This window comes from Triplophysa dalaica, chromosome 3 (genome assembly GCF_015846415.1).
Source record: "Triplophysa dalaica isolate WHDGS20190420 chromosome 3, ASM1584641v1, whole genome shotgun sequence".
In the NCBI taxonomy this organism is placed as follows: domain Eukaryota; kingdom Metazoa; phylum Chordata; class Actinopteri; order Cypriniformes; family Nemacheilidae; genus Triplophysa; species Triplophysa dalaica.
In genome coordinates, this window is record NC_079544.1 from 19116524 (window position 1) to 19134031 (window position 17508).

The 17508-nt window shown below is 39.3% G+C and overlaps 1 protein-coding gene across 3 annotated transcripts in view; it reads left to right on the top strand.

Annotated features, from left to right (window-relative positions):
• Window positions 1–17508, top strand: part of pard3ab (par-3 family cell polarity regulator alpha, b) — an 82242-nt gene that overhangs the window by 30591 nt on the left and 34143 nt on the right. Inside the window, exons 8-20 of one of the 3 annotated variants that reach the window (XM_056742060.1) lie at window positions 396–521; window positions 912–1306; window positions 2935–3074; window positions 3184–3312; window positions 3763–3798; window positions 7157–7345; window positions 7448–7618; window positions 8284–8434; window positions 11346–11529; window positions 11759–11901; window positions 13353–13397; window positions 15088–15318; window positions 15429–15648. In XM_056742060.1, the coding sequence (XP_056598038.1) occupies window positions 396–521; window positions 912–1306; window positions 2935–3074; window positions 3184–3312; window positions 3763–3798; window positions 7157–7345; window positions 7448–7618; window positions 8284–8434; window positions 11346–11529; window positions 11759–11901; window positions 13353–13397; window positions 15088–15318; window positions 15429–15648 (2160 nt within the window). The remainder of the gene's footprint in view (window positions 1–395; window positions 522–911; window positions 1307–2934; window positions 3075–3183; window positions 3313–3762; window positions 3799–7156; window positions 7346–7447; window positions 7619–8283; window positions 8435–11345; window positions 11530–11758; window positions 11902–13352; window positions 13398–15087; window positions 15319–15428; window positions 15649–17508) is intronic. The other 2 variants (XM_056742068.1, XM_056742078.1) reach the window with 2 other exon arrangements.

Genomic DNA, 17508 nt, shown 5'->3' on the forward strand with positions numbered 1-17508 from the left:
TTTGTAGGTGTTCTGACTAAACACTTGAGGTAACTACATGTTTTCCACACTCTAAAGAGTCATTGAAACCTCCACCGGCATAAGAGACTGTCCACGAGATGTGTATCTAAAAAGCATCTGTATGGGAGGAAGCAGCAAGCACGCTAATCTACCTAAAAGCATTATTATATCTCTTCGCAAGTGAGCTCCAGCAACACAATGCAGAAAAATTAAGATAAAAAACATAACTTATTATGAAGAACTAGCCTTCGTTCGGAAGTGCTTTATGATTCCGCATTAGTTTAGGGTTCATTTGATTTAGCGCAGTTTAAATTAATGTTTCACTTTGAGTGCATGATGATTTTGAGTGCATTGCTAATAAATCTTAGACTCATAAGCGTGTTTCTATGTGGCAGGACGTTGGGTCTTCTGGTGAAGCGTTTGGAACGCGGGGGAAAAGCACACGTTCAGGGTTTGTTCCAGGAAAACGATTGCATCGTTCGGATCAACAACGGAGACCTGCGGAACGTCCGCTTTGAGCAGTATGTCCTCATCTTTGACATCTTTGCAAAGTGCTTGAACATCTTTTTATCTTCCTCTGATTTCTATGTGGCTGACATTGCTTGCTTTTCCCAATTTCTTTTATAGTCCATCAGTTTCTTGCTGCAGGTTGGTTGCTAAGCTCCTGGCTGTTGTTAAGCTAACTGCTTCCTTCCCCTGAAAACCCAGATGATCATCTCTACTTGCTTTTTCATTACATCTCCCATCTGTCCATTCATTCCTCTGTCCATCCGTCCACCAAAGCATTCATTTCTATATCCTTTTTCCCTGTGTTGTGTATTAACAGCCCTCACAAATAGACACTTCTTATATTTTGTAACTTCCTTTAACTTTGACCTAAAGGTTTATGCATGTGTTTTGTATGTTCACAGAGCTCAGAACATGTTTCGCCAGGCTATGCGTTCTCCTGTCATCCTCTTTCATGTGGTGCCATCCTCCATGAGATCGCAGTATGAACAGATATCCCATAATGAACACAACCCTAGGGCAAGCTTTGATGTCTCCGGACGCTTCAGCCCTGATTCCCTCACCAACGATCCAGTCAATAATGCTGGACTGGACCACGCCGCTCACAGATTGGCACAACACAGATCACATTCATCAGATAACCACACAGATACCAGCTCTCCCATGCATCATCCTGGTGGCCCAGCGGGGAAACCTCCGTTAGGCCACGCCTCCTCTCCTCAAAGAGGCTTAAGCCCCACCCCCACATCAGGTTTCAGTAAGAAGGTTGGGAGGAGACTCGGAATCCAGCTTAGAAAAGGTATTTCTTGATCAATATATTCTTCCGGTCTTATTTTTGGGTGAACTATTGCAGAGAGAACTCTAGGTAAATTGTACAAATCTAGGAGAGGCAGTTATTCTTGATAAAAAAATATATATATATTTACCTGTTGTTGGCATAATTGATGTGAAATGTTGTGTGTGTATGTAATTTTTTTTTAAACAATTACAAAGAATCAGACTGTGGCTTTCAAATAAATGAGAAATATTTAATATTTCTTTCAATATGCATCCTGGCAGACTGAAATATGATTTATAATTAAAGCTAAGCCAATAAATCTGAGGTCTATTTGTGAGAATATTACTGATGAACTGATTGTGGGAGAAATTTGCTTTGTTATTTGGCAGAAGATCTTTTCATATGTGTGCGTGTCCCTCCTGCAAAGGTGTGAGATGATTTACAAAAGTTGGCACACGAGTTGGCACCTGTGTGTGGACAGGTGGCCCAGCGGGTGCACGGGGTGGTGGCAGGGTTACGGAACAGCGGTGCTAGGAGCGTTGCTAGGCAGCGCTGCGTGGCAGTGTGATGCGTTTCCATATGGCTGTCTGATTCTGTCAGTTTTTTTTTTGGATGAGACTCAAACACACTGGGAAATCTCACCGTGTTCTTTGTGTGGAGACTTACTGAACTCTACCTGTGGTCTCTCTTTCACCTCTGTGGCCTCGCTCTCACAATCTCCAATTGTTCTTCATTTCTGTGCCACAGAAGGTTTAGGTCCAGGCTGTAGGGGCATAGGGTCATCATTTTTTCACCTTTCACCCCCTGCTCCCTGTAACCAGATGGCTTTCTTCATTCCTGTAGTGTTTTTAATAGACCCAGTGCTATTCTAAGCTGTGCACTTCTGGTGTTGGTTTGTAAAGAAAGAATACTTTTATGACTCTGCTAGCTCTGGCAATTTTTCTGTCCACACTGAACGTAAAGATTACCAAAAACCATCACAAACCATCATCACAAATTTTCGGGTATTTACATTCAATTTTTTTAGCAGAAGCTTTTGTCCGCACAATTGACGAAACATTACAATTAATTTTTCATGAATTATAATGTAACCATTTGTGACCCTGGATCACAAACCAGTCTTAAGTAGTACAGGAACATTTTTAGTAAAAGCGGAAAATACATTGTATGGGTCAAAATGATAATTTTTTATTTTATGCCAAAAATCATTAAGTAAATATCAATATTCCATGAAGATATTTTGTAAATTTCCTACCCTAAATATATAAAAATGTTATTTTTGTGAGTGGATGGCCTGCTACAGCGCCTCTGATGGAAAACTTTAAAGGCGATTTTCTCAATGTTTTGTTTTTTGTGCACCTTTAGATTCCAGAGTTATAAATATCTGTATCTCCGCCATATATTGTCCTATCATTAACAACTCCTACATTAATAGAAAGCTTAATTATTCAGCTATCAGATGATATAAAAATCTAAATTCAAAAATGTTTACCCATAAGAAATTTATTTTATATGTTAAACATCTCCTCTTGCTCTTTGAATTATAAAATCTTCTAGACTTTTAGTTTCTTCACTTGGGTCAAAAACAGTTTTTTTGTGTGTTTTTGTTTTGTATGCCTTCTAATGGCTTGTTTTCTGTCTTCATACAGGACCTGAAGGTCTTGGGTTCAGCATCACGTCAAGAGACGTGCCCCTGGGAGGCTCCGCCCCTATTTACGTGAAGAACATCCTACCCAGAGGAGCCGCCATACAGGACGGGCGACTGAAAGCGGGGGACAGACTACTAGAGGTAATGACAACGTTTTAAACTAAAAATATTTTATTAAAAAAAGTAGTTGAATAAATGTTTGGTTATAATATAACTGGCAAATATTAAATAAATTTGTAATTTGGTGCAGGTCAATGGGGTGGATTTGAATGGGCGTGGCCAAGAGGAGGTGGTTTCCCTGCTAAGGGCCACACCCATGGGCGGGACTGTGAGTCTCCTGGTGCTTAGACAGGAAGAGACATTTCTACCCAGAGAAAAGGTAAGGAACTGTGTTTCGGTATCAGGAGAGTGAATTTCTGCCATTCGGCTCAGCATCACCATACTTGTTTCACATGGTTATTTTAAATGTGACATTTTCTGACACTTTGTTTCTGTTTACATTCGAAGTTTAATCGTTGAGTTAACTACAGACACCATATTACCACTTGGGATGGGACGTCTTTTCCCAGACATATATGAGATTCGACCCTGGAAATATAGAGAATCTAAAAGCATTTTTATTGCTTCATTTGGTGTTAGAGATAAGATTTTATACATTTCTCTCCTTAGAGTAGTAAAGGTAAAGCGGGCCACTTTATATCAAAACCAAAAATCTAATGTACCCAAATTTGTTAATGTTAGGGACTGTGCAATGTGTGTGTTTGTAAGCATTCATGGGCTCTCAGCTACAGTATTACAAGTATAACCTCCTCTTCCTTACTCTCTTTAGAACATCGAACCAGCAATACAGAACACAAGAGATTGGGTAAGAACCCATGCACACATACGCTTCTCTTCCATGAGCACAGTACACATTACATAATCAAGGAACTGTCAAGAGATGTTCAGGATTCAATACAGGATTTTTGTTCTCTCAACAATATTTGTGGGATCACACCACTAAAAAAGACTTTTGCCACAGAAGCAAAATAATCTATTTTAAAGGTTTTTTGAACTGACCTTATTAAGATTTTATGCTGTTGTCTGAGGTCTGACATTGGCATGTTTTATTCATTCAAAAACATCAAAATCAACAATTAATAGGCAATATTCTGCCCTGGATTTGAGGCCGGTTCAAGAAACGCTTGGTGTTTATGGGAAGGCCGCATTGAAAACTCGTAGGTAAACGCCCTCTTCTATGATTGGATTACAGTGCTGGTGGACAAATAGGTTAACGTTACCTATAATCAAGACAGCTCAAGCGATCTCGAACAAAGCAATAGTGACACATTCAAATATGTTTTACTCACAAAAGATTGCTGCGCCATTCTTGTCGGATCCAATATTGACGGCACAGCATTGCTTTTTAATCTCAGTCTCTCCAGAAATCCAGCGTTTACCTGTGCCGCGTCCACAAAGGAATCCACGATGATATGAAGCAAACAAACGCTCAATGTTTTACCCACATGAGCTGGAACTTCTTCATAAAAGAAGCTTAACCCTGCATAATAGGTTGCACAGACCTCTTATTAATCAAAAGCTCAAGTTAAAATTAATTTCTTAATTCATGACACCTTTAGGATACACGGTGTATAGTCATAAGCTTTATTGGCCATTAACACCAAGCATGATAACTATAAAAGAAAGTGTAACGTGACTAGCATCATGATTGGATCCAATTTTTGTATCATTCATCAGATAAACAACACTTCAAAAGGGATCTATGCGATATCAGTCTTGCATTTACATCCCGTCTCTGTCATGACAGTGGAAAGCCAGTATAGCCTGTAAACCTGGTAACATTTGCACAGTGCTGCTCGAGAGTACTGAGAAAGTGGGGTGATGTAACTTTCTTGTTTATGTTGCCCTGTGAAGCAGGAGGTGATGTGTTCAATCAGCAGATGATAATGATAATGTCAGATGATGAAAAAAAGCCAAATGTAATGAACGTGTAGAATGTGTATCCGCCTGCGATGTAGAAAATGATGATTTTAGGCAGCTCTGCATAATAAACTAGATACTTTTCATGAAAGATTTAATGTAAATTCTTTGACAACAATATTAACTTCAAATTTCTGCTTTTACACTATTTGGACACGTTCTTTGTTTGCGTATATTGATTTAGGATATGCTTTAATTCAAAGCTACTTACAAATGAAGGAACATTTTGCCTTAAGGTACGCGGCGTAAAGTTAGACATTACATCCAGATAGGATTCGTTTTGATTCAAGAAGTAAATATCATGAAAGAGAAATGTATTTTGAAAGTATACCTCTGAAATAGATGAAAGTTAACTTGTCTTACTTCATCTTCGATTTTTTTAAGGGACGAATTTATACGATTTCCATCACTACTTGACTTTACGCAACAAATACTGTTGATCAAGCTCAACCTCGCATTGAACCTGGAACATAACTATAATATGCTCCAAACCTACTCCTGTTTTTCTGTTGGTCTGTCTCACTGCTGTTTGTGCATTAACCTCTCAAGACTGATAAGATCTGCTCTGCCAGCGGCGGACAGAGAGTGCACGAGAGAACTAAATGAAAACCATCCATTTCCTACTGAACATATCCTGCTGAATTGTGTGTGCGTGCGTGTGTGTGTACGTGCGACTGTGTGTTTCAGGGGTTGTTACAATAAAGTGAAGGTGATTAAAGCTCAATAAAGATGGAGCGCTTTATAGCGCAGTCACTCAGTGAACGCTTGTTAGGAATGACATCTCTCTCTCTCCCTCATTCTCTCCCACACAAACACTCACACACTGACAGCTGTTAACATGAGGGAGACATTGCAGAGGTCGTGAGAGCATTAGACCTAATGGGTTTATTATCTTTGTGTCTGAATAAGAGCAAAGGGTCTAACGGCCATCATTTCTTTCGGTATTCTGCCTTTGCAGCTTCAATTACGCATATCGAATTTCCATCGAAAGCAGGTGAAGGTGATAGCCATGCATGTCAGACAGGAGAATGAGTGGAAAGTGGGTTTAAAACATTAATTCAACCACATCTTGCCATCCTTACATGTTTTTTACGCTTCTCTTTAAACAACTTTAAATAGTCTGTAGTGCACTTGTTCAGAGACTTGGTCTTAAAGGGATCATATGACACGGCTCAAATTAATATTATGGTTTGTTTTAGATGGAATGCAATGTGTACACAATTTAATGTTAAAAATGCTGTCTTTTCCACATACCGTGCATGTGTGTGTCTCATCTTTGCCCCGCCTCTCTAAAACACGCAGATTTCTTACAAAGCTTATCACTCTGAAAAGCGAAATGTGCTATGATTGGCCAGTTAACCAGTGCGTAGTGATTGGTCGAATACTGCAAGCATGTGACGGACATGTAACGCATCTTACCATATTTGGAACATCAGGTACCAAAGCAATTGTACTGACAGGGGCGCCCACCTTACTTGCGTACACATTTGGGCAGTCTTAGTCAAATCATACCACAAACTGACGTAGATTTGTGGGGGTGTGGTTACACGAGGCGTTTCAGGCAGGTCTGGCTGACCATTTGCTTTAAGATGGAATGCATATTTTGTTCCGACACTTACATTTTTGCTATTTTATGTGTCTTATATTGGCATTGGCAACTTATAACACACCGAAGACACAGAAAACGTGTATTCACGCCATATGACCCCTTTAACATTAATGGAAAGTTAACTAAAAAATTTAAGTTCTGTCATGAATTTCTCCCTCTCGAGCTGTTTACATTTCTTTGTTCGAAATATATTTGAGAAAAATATTTGGATGGGTGTTCCGACAGTTGTGAGGCACCATTGACTACCGTAGTCGAAAACTGAAAACTGTTTTTGTGTCACAGAACAGCAGTTTTTCCTACTACGATAGTCAATGGTGCCTCAGGATTATCGGTTATTAATATTCTTCTTTTTTGTTCACACGAATAAAGAAATTTATGCAGTAAATAATAAAATCATGACAGGATTTTTATTTTTGGGTGAACTGAACCTTTAATTGTCTTAGCTTTGAATTATTTATGTGTTTTTCTAATGAACCTGTCTCTCCAGGCGGTCCTTGTTCACCCATTTTCATTCTCACAGCTCTTTCGTTGCTTTTTAATGATGATATTTTATCTTTTAACAGATGACAGGACGTTTTGTTTAATTAGACTATATAGGCAGGAAATGTATTAATGTCTCTCTCTGTCTCCGAAGAAGGTAGAAGAGGAGGAACTAGTCTTAACTCCAGACGGTACGCGGGAGTTCCTGACGTTGGAAGTGCCTCTGAATGACTCCGGCTCGGCAGGGTTAGGGGTCAGCGTCAAGGGAAACAGGTCAAAGGAGACCCACGCTGATCTGGGCATCTTTGTCAAGGCTATCATCAATGGAGGAGCAGCATGCAAGGTTCGACTTGCATAATATTTTATGAACAAGTTGAAAATAAGAGTTTAATTGTGATAGTTATAAATGCGTATGAATGCTCTTCATCTGCGTTTTCTGGCGTAGGATGGCAGACTGCGCATCAACGATCAGCTCATTGCAGTTAACGGAGAGTCTTTGTTAGGGAAGACCAACCAGGATGCCATGGAAACGTTGCGCAAGTCCATGTCAACGGAGGGCAACAAGAGAGGGACGATTCAGCTGATCGTGGCAAGAAGAATCAACAAACATCTTGAGGTACACAAAAAGAGATGATGAGGATGATACTAAAGGCTTTGAGTTTTATCACTTAACTATTTTACACTTGTCTCTTTAAATTTCGTATTTTATCCGTAACCTTTGAATTCGATTACTCTGAAAACAAAACTCTTGTGTCACTTTGTTTCTTGTTTTACTGGAAACACAATAAAAATTTCCTGTACGAAATGAGAACACACACATGTGGGCTGTGTGCTGTTTTTGTGCATCTCTCCAGAGAGAGCGTCTGATCCATTTAAAGATCAGACAATCAGGTCAGCGCGTTTCACAAGCGACAGTTTGTCCACGTGGGCCTTCTAGAAATATTTTCTCTAATTCTAAAGGGACAACAGTGATGGACACACACATTTGTGTGTCACCGTGCTGAAATAAATGAGGGTATTAAAGTCTGAGCATCGACGGTAACCGTTTTACCCAGGGCAGGATCATGGACGAAAATAACTACATACGATTTTCCCATCAGCCGTTTCCCATAAGCGTTATGTCAATATGGACAAAACTATTTTAAACACCCAGCAAATTTCATTACGATTACAATTTATAGCTCCTGTAGTACACAATTGTTCAATTCCAAAATGCAACACATGTTCTGTGGTTGGGAAAAATGAGCGAATCGTGATGTTTTCTGTGTTCTTGCTTATCAGGGGGAGAGCAGATCCAGTCCTAGAGGGTTAGATCGGACCCTGAGCCCGTCTCCAAATGACCACGAGCGACGGATCTCACACTCGCTGTATGGAATTGAAGGGCTTGACGACAACTTGAGACCACAAGTTAACACACTTAACCAAAAAATGAGTGAGTAACACATACTAACTTCTACCACCACACACGATGGGCCTCAGTCATGGAACATTTGTCAATATATGAGTAAATTCCACGAATTTGCGCGTTAAACAGACCTACCCGAAATCTTTCCTCCTGATTCTTCAGTATTTCGTAAACGTCTGATTTTGTAGTAAAATCTGTGTATGTTCCAAGAGTTTTTTAAATTGGGCGAGTATGCAGATTTATTCACAGTTAGCATAATCCCCGCCTAGGAATTACAGCTACGCAAGTAACATATCTCGCAATGCTGGAATCCTCTGGACTTCATTCTCTGGTTTGGCTACATTTGACATACAGAGACTAATTGGCTATATGCTTACCAATAAATTAATCAATTAAACTGTGTCCAGCAAAGTGTTTTTAGTCAGCTGGAATAATACCTTGTGCACTTCTGAAACGACCAGCTGGTGGCGCTTGAGAAGGCTTGGGAGGCACTGCGCGTTATTCCGGAGTTGCTACTTATTAATAGGATCTTATTTTGAAGAATATTACTGAAAATGAATATGCAGTAATAATATTAAAGGGGTCATAAGACGCGAATACGTGTTTTTCTGTGTCTTTGTTGTGTTATAAGTTGCCCATGCATGTATTAGACACTTTAAAGTGTCAGAACAAAAGATGCATTCTATATTAAAGTGAATGCTCACCCAGACCTGCCTGAAACCCCTCGTGTAACCACACCCCCACAAATCTACGTCAGTTCGTGGTATGATTTGACTAAGACCGCCCAAATATATACGCAAGTAAGGTGGGCGCACCTGTCAGTACAATTGCTTTGGAAGCTGATGTTCCAAATAGATATGGTAAGAGGCGTCACATTTCCGTCACATGCTTGCAGTATTCGACCAATCACTACGCACTGATGAACTAGCCAATCATATATCGACGATATATCACAAAAAAATGACTGCTCGTGTTTCATGAATGAGACCCGATGAGTTGAACCCAAAAAATAAAAATTCTGTCTTCATTTACTCACCCTCAAGGTTCTGATGACATGAGGCTGAATAAATTATTCTGTTTTGTGAACTGTCTCTTTAACTCCACAATGTTTCACATTTGTAGTAGTTTACTACAATTGTAACACCAGCAAGTGCACTGAACCAAAAAGCCAAAAGAAATACCTCATTGTCACTTTTTGACTTTATTAATCTAGCAATAAAATCTTTGACAAACATTTTTTCTCTCAGACCCACTTAAACATCATTCGCATTATTTTTAAAAGCAGGATGAGGTTAATTCTCACCAGATGTTGTCTGTGATCACATCTGAGCGCAGCGTCAGATTTCAGAAGCAGAATTGGCATCTCTCGGCCTGTAGAGTGTAAGGAACATGTGGTCTAACAGAAAACATATGAGAGTCACTCAGGACAAACAGATGCAGAGCTGTGTTGGTTACTGAGAGCTCTCTGTGTGAGAAACGGAGCCCAGCCAGCGCTGTTATTCTGCCTGTCAAGAACTGAAGCCACTCGAGGGAAATGACACCAGCACACTAGCAGGGTGCCCAGACGCACATACATACACAACATATGCCTTTCAATCTATTGAATATATGCGCAGTCATGCCCCTGTATAGTTCTATTTACATACACTATAGCACTCCTGCAGAGAGAGGCAGACTCAGTCACAATGCCACTAATGTCTGTCTTTTCAAAAGCTTGTTTGGAAATGTTCCCCAGCAGATGTTCGAGTGAAGATATGCAGGTGGTAGTCGGACAGAGTCTCACTTTCAGGAATAATAGGGTGATGTTTTTGTGTGCCGATGAGGTCTGGTGTCTAGTTGAAGGTCCATACAGGGAGTGCAAGCATGTGCTCTCGGTTTTTAACGGTAATGTGTCTTGCTGTTGTCAGATCAATTCACCCTCTCTTCATTTCAAACCTTTATGGATTTCTTTCTCCTGCAGAACACAACAGAAGATATTTGAATAGAAGAATATTGGTGACCGAACAACAGCGGTACCCATTCACTTCTATTGCGTGGATGCAAAACCAATGCAAGTCAATGGGTACCAGCATTGTTCGGTTACCAATAGATTTTAAATAATATTATTTTGTGTTTTCCAGAAGAAAGTAAGCCATGCAGGTTTCAAATGACAAGAAAGTTGGTAAATAATGACAGTTTTTTTATTTTTGTGTGAACTATCCCGTTAACAGACGTGAAGATGAAGAAAGTTCTTGAATTTTCTAATAATTCTCCATAGTTCTCTGCAACCACAGTTCTCAAATCATCCTTGGATGCATTTGCTGAAAACAACATTTTTTTTTTATTGGATCTATTTTAGTCTGAAATGTTTGAAAACATTTGACACATAAATAATCGAACCGCATTCGTTCTCTCTCTCTAATATACACATCCGTCTCTCTCTATATCAACATTTAGGAGAAAAAGGCAAATTGCATCCAGTCTGCATGAGAAGCAATATTTAGGATACTACAGAGATGTGACTTGTGTTTATTTGTCTGCTTACAAATTGCTTAAACTTGTGAGGCACAAATGTTTAAGAATAAATCTAATGTCACCAGGTTTATGTGGGAATGATAAAGTGGTGCTGTAAATCATTAAAAAATTGAGAAGATACTCAAGTGTTTCTAGTGTGTCAGATAAAGAGAGATGGACTCTTCCATGTCCTTAATTTGTGTGAATCTCACCACATGCAGGGTACGGTACAAATGATTCACTGCTGTTGACACACTTTGACTTTGACCTGCTTTGCTCGGAGCGAGGAGATTTATTTTGCATAAATTATAAATAACACAGTTGTGATCTTTATTTTCACCATCTGTGCATCACGAAACCTCATTACGATCAAGATTAGTTGTATTTCTTGATCTTATAATAGCAAAATTGTGATACTTATCACCTCTCGCTGTTTCTGCTTTAGATCATTACCAGCTTTCACCCACGGTGAACATGCCTCAGGATGACATGGTCATAATAGAAGACGATAGGCCGCACATACTCCCTGCCCAGCTGTCTGACCAATCGTCTTCCAGTTCTCACGATGACATGGGTTTCGCTGTGGAAACGCCGCCCCCGCCACCCTGGGACCAAGGGCTTCCCGACAGGTAAAGCAAAGTGGGCGGTTTAAAATTTATGACTATGCATGTGTTTATTTCTTGAAGTATCTATTGTCTGTGTTTCTATTTTAAGCGTAAACTTTCCAAGTCTTCTGACGATCTTCCTGCTGTAATTGAGTCCATGGCCTTTCCTTTGTTTGTCAAGAAGTCTCAGTTATTAGATGCTGGCCAAGGATGGATGCTGTACTGTGATTTCATCTCTCTCTCTCTTTCGCAGCTCTGCCAATGCTAATGGTGAGGAGGCGTTTCAAAGGGAAGGCTTTGGCAGGCAAAGCATGTCTGAGAAACGCACCAAGCAGTACGGAGACGCAAGCCAACTCGACATCATCAAGACCCGCAAGTCTAAAAGCATGGACTTAGGTAATCTTAGCACCAACCTCCAACACACTGAATGGGCTTAGAAAATCTAAAGATCAATTCTAAGATCAATTCTTGAACCTGGATACTTTAAAGGTCAATCCTCAACACAGTGCATGTACTATAAAGATTAATCCCAAATTCAGTGCTTGAGTCTGGATAGCCTTAAGGTCACATCCACTCGATAGAGTTCTACCCATGCATTACCTGGACTGCATTCCACTTTGTGCATTTTCACAAAAACAACAATGGAAATGGAACAAATTAAGTATTTTTTGACAATGCCAGCATAGAATCCAACATAAAACAGTATTATAACCCATCCGCATCACAAGTGTTGGTATTGTTTAAAAACACGACTATATACTTTCCAGAGTCAGTGTTCTGTTCTGTATATCACTGTTTAACACACTCAAAGCACTAAGAGCACCAATTCTGCAGTACATGGGTCTCTCTCATGCATGTGCTTTCTAATTTTAAAAACTTTCCACTGATCCAGTTCTGATGGATGCTTCACACATTCATCTTTTCCACTGAAACGATGCTACTTGAGTTGGTGCTAGGCCAGGTGATCTGTGGAGTGCTATTAGATCCACACGTTTTGACATTTATGTTACGCTTGCACTGCAACAATGTACTAAAAAAGAAACAAAATTCACGTACTACAGACAACAATGTTGTCTCATCAACACAGATCTCCAAGAATGACCTAAACGCTCCACTATGCAGTATTTTTAATGCCATTCCAGTAGTTGGCAATGTTACTTTGTAAAGTTACACACAATACGCATGTGCGCGATGTCAACATTTTGACATAGTTTTGACTGTTTTCAAAATTTTGTGGTTTCAAGCCCATAAACACTGTTTTTGGTAAAAGCCAAACTGTTGTCGATCTGTTGTCGAGCAGTTTTATGCATTGGCTGACTTTTCAGTGTGTCCGCACCGTCAACTGAAGTCAGTCCCATTCGTGTTTTTTAGCCGATTTAGCATCATCGGCGGTGCTCGTCGTGGAGTTGGAGCATTTAGATTTGTCTGCTTTCGTTTGCAGTAGTTCGATGGGTTCAACTAAAACTCATAAAAGTTTGCCAAAGTTTGTGTTAATGCTCCCTAACGTGAGACCAAAATCACGATTTAGGTTTCTGTATTATCATGTAGCCTTGGCATATTACAGATTTGATGAACATCTCATAAATTTTATCATTTATAATATGTTTGCGCATCTCAGATAATTTTTGAGAAGCAGGACCTGGGCCAAACTGAGTACCAACTCCCGCATCATGTTGGTGGAAAAAGATTGAATCACTATGGGAACCCACACTGTTTATTAATGAGCACTTACTGATTGTCTCTGTCTGATTTGTTGATGGTCATACTTGCCTGGATGCCTGCTGCATGTTGATCGGTCAAACTAACCATCCTGCGAATGTATATGTGTGTGTGTGCCCTTCACACAGTGGCTGATGAGATTAACCTCACACACTACACAGACAACCACACAGGTAAGCGTGACCACTTTCTCACACGCTCACGTCTGTTTTCACCACAGGGTTATTACATTAGACGTCGGCATTGATTTTCAGGCCCGTTTCACACTGTTTGCGTAAGTGGCACATATTTATTTCAGCCACGGTATTAACTAGTTACAGCATTCACACTGTGCACCTAAACAGCACTTGCTGCGCAGCAGATGCACAGCTGCTAGTAGATTTTATAAAATAATAGATTTAATTGCTCACCCATTGTTTGCAACAAAAAAAACGTATATCTGACGGTATGATGCAAGCTGCATACACAGTGATGGATGAATGGATGGAAAAGCAGTTTCTATTTAGGACTGAATTCAGTTTTTTAACTTATTATATAGTTAAACCTTAGGGTTAGACTTTCATGCACATTTAAAAGTATTTACTTGTAAATGTGGGCACTGTCTATACACAAATTGTATTTCATCGTAATCTTGGTTGAGTTTGTGCTCTCACTTCTTGAAAGTACTCAAATTACAGACACGTGGATTCAAGGACTGGAAAGTGTATAAAAACAAACTAAAGAAAGTGCTAAATTGAACTTGAACTACATTTTTTAGCATAGCCAATTGGCCTTGCTTGCGAAGTAATGGATGGAATACACGACAAGACTTTTCAAATCTGAACAGATTTTTTTTTAACTCGACATCACACTTGCAGACTTTTTGAAAGTTTCAGATTGAAACACACCAACTGATCAGATCTGCAGACTGGCACAGACTTTCTGTAACAAATCCAGACTGAAAATCTGAGCAAAAGTCTTGTAGTGTATTTTAGCCTTAAAACGAGGTAGTGATTTAACATTTTGTGAGGAAGGTCTTTTAAAAAGAATCTTTAACGTAAATAGGTCTTTCTCATTTACATAATGCATTGATCCTTGTTTTTTGTTCACTGCAATCTCTCCGTCCTTGAACATGAAGAGTGCAGCGCTTTATGTGTACATACGTAACACTGTTTTAATAGCTTTTTTCTAGCCTTCAGAAAAAGACTAAAGTGCGAGCTGACAGCGAGAGCTTTAAGAGAACACTTCATTGGTTAATTGTAATGAGAGAATATGCATTTCTTTGAACAAATCTGTTTCGCGTCTCATTTTACAAACTGAATGAGCTAGTATATCTTGTTCATGAGATTCACAAGACACATTCATATCACAATAATAATAATAATTTTGTATCATGTACATTGAGGAGACACAGTTCAGATTATGGATAACCTGCACCTCATCTTACATTGTAATTATTTTTACATTTATAGTGTATATAAATATATTTATGTGTGTATGTGTTATATGTTGGCCTTATTTTAATTATTACAGTTTCACAAACACTTGACTGTTTAGTGTTAAAAATAGGCAGGGAGGGGACAGGGGTCTGACACGCTTCAGTAAGCCAGAGTTGATGAAGATAAATGCATACAGGCTTCCCTGTGCTTTATTTCCACTCATTTATCTTCATCACTTTACACAGATACGAATCTTCTCCCACTGCCATGGCGACTAAATACGATAGCAGAGCAGACTAAATACGAGAGCAGAGCAGACTAAATACGAGAGCAGAGCATTTTTCTAGATGAACGTGGCTGCTTTTATCAGGGTTCATTTTTGATCCATGTTGGGTAGACGACATTAATAAGTGCTTGACAAGTTAACCAGTAGACTCTTCCTCAGGTTCTTCCTCACATGACGTCGGTCCATCCCTTGGCCTGAAGAAATCCAGCTCTCTTGAAAGTTTACAGACTGCTGTCGCTGAGATGACACTCAATGGTGACCTTCCCTTTCACCGGCCACGCCCGCGCATCATCAGAGGGCGGGGCTGCAACGAGAGCTTCCGAGCCGCGATTGACAAATCGTACGACAGGCCAGCTGCCAATGAGGATGAAGAGGAGTGCATGGACACATGTATGGCTCGTTCTCATTGGTTCAGTCCAAAACACGTACATTCATAGAAATGCAGCTAAAATTAATGTAAAATTAACTATTGATTTGATTTCCATTTTTTTCTCCCGTAGTGGAGGAAGACACAGAAGGAAGCTCTCGGTCGGGGCGCGATTCCGTTTCCACGGTAGCTGACCTCACTCCGCTTCCAGTCACCGAGCAACAGATGATCAATGGCAACCAGCCTCAAAATGACAAGAAGAAAGATAAAGGGGGGAAGGACAAAAAGAAGCCGGAGAAGGAGAAGAGTAAAACAAAGAAAGGAATGCTCAAGGGCCTCGGAGAGATGTTCAGGTAATTAAAAACACATCTTAAAAGCGTGTCAGATAAAAGAGTCGAAGAATAATCATGATAATTGCCTTGAACACTCTTCTTTTTTTCATATTCACTTCTCTAAATCCAGCCAGATAATCTCCAATCAGATAAACTTTGTTCCAAATCCTAATGAGCTGCCTACCAGTGCTCTTATAAACAGAAGGCAAGATTGTGCTGCATTATGGGTGTTTTACCAAAAAGGAAGCATTAAACGGATGTCCCTGACAATCAAAGCAACACAAATCTTTGGTCCAAAATGTAGGAAAATTATACACGTAATGTATTTGCTGGGTATTTGTCTTTGTGTAGAGCAGATAGATTTGTTAACTTTCAACATGCTTAGCTCACACTGTATTGAAAATGAACTTTGAGCTTGAGGTTTCTCGCATATGAACAGTATTGTTTATGCGACTGTGTAAGCCAGTCTAAATGGAGTTCATACCCAAGAGGAACATTTACCATTAAAATCCAAGATGATAAGCATAGTTGCTTAAAGGTTCTGTCTGTGTAATTTAGCGGCATCTAGCGGTCATGTTGCGAATTGCAACAAATGGCCCACTCCACCCCTCCCTTTCGAAGAATTGCGCTGGCTGACACGGAACTAAGATGTCATTAAGTTTTCGCTTCTCTGCCGAAGGAGATAAGTATTTACGAATCATGCTCTGTAGAGCAGTTTGTCCGTTTAGGGCCACTAATGAAACAACATGGCAAATTCCATGCAAGGGGACCCAAAGGGTATGTAGATAGAAATAGCTGATTCTGAGGTAATAAAACATAACGCTTCATTGTGTTAGGTCTTTATTGATTAATTGATTGATTTAAAATTTTAAACATAATACAAACAAGTGTTGCAGCATAATCATAGTGTGCTTGCACTAAAGCACCAGCTAACATTTTCAAGGTTTGTTTATCTAAAAAGCTAAAAATTGTGGACGATTACATATCTTTGAATGAAGTACAACAGCCATGTTTTCTCCTGTCAATTTACTTTCCAAAATACATCCCAAACATTTCTTGTTTAGAAGCAATAAATAAATCTCCAACCTTTCTTCTAATTTAGAACATTTTCGCAATTTAGCCACAGAACCAAATAAAATAGCTTCCCCAAATGGAAAAACAGCTTATTCTGAATAAACCATATGGATACATCCTCCATCTCTGTACTTAACTCACTTTTTTAACAGTAACAACTGTTCTATGTAATTACTGTACATTAAAAAAAGTAAAGGTCCCAATACACTTCCTTGTGGAACTCCACATGAGATGGACAAACAATCTGAAAACACCCCATGTAAATCCACAATTTGACATCTATTTGAAAGATAGGACTTAATCCATTTACATGCCTCAATATCAAAACCCAAAGCTTTAAAATTTTAAAAGAAAAATATGATGGTCAAGTGTGTCAAAAGCCTTTTGCAGATCTAACAACACCATCCCACTTATTTTGCCTTTATCCAGTTCTTTCCTTATGCTATCTGTCAAATACAAGATTGTTGTCTCAGTTGAGTACATCCTCCTAAAACCAGACTGATATTCATTCAAAATATTAAATTTGGGATATAGTCTTCAGTCTGATCAAATATAATCTTTAGACAACATTGACACAGGCCTATAAGTGTTACCCTCCAACCTACTACCTTTCTTAAACATATGGATTAGCTTGTTTTAATTCGTCAGGTACCTTTCCTTGGCTAATAGAAAGATTTAAAATATGAGTAGCCACAGGGTTATACAATTATCTGAATCCATAATAAACCTCGCTGGAATATTATCTAACCCTGTCGCTTAACTACATTTAAGTCTCTTTAACTTTATTTAAACTGTACTCTCATTTGC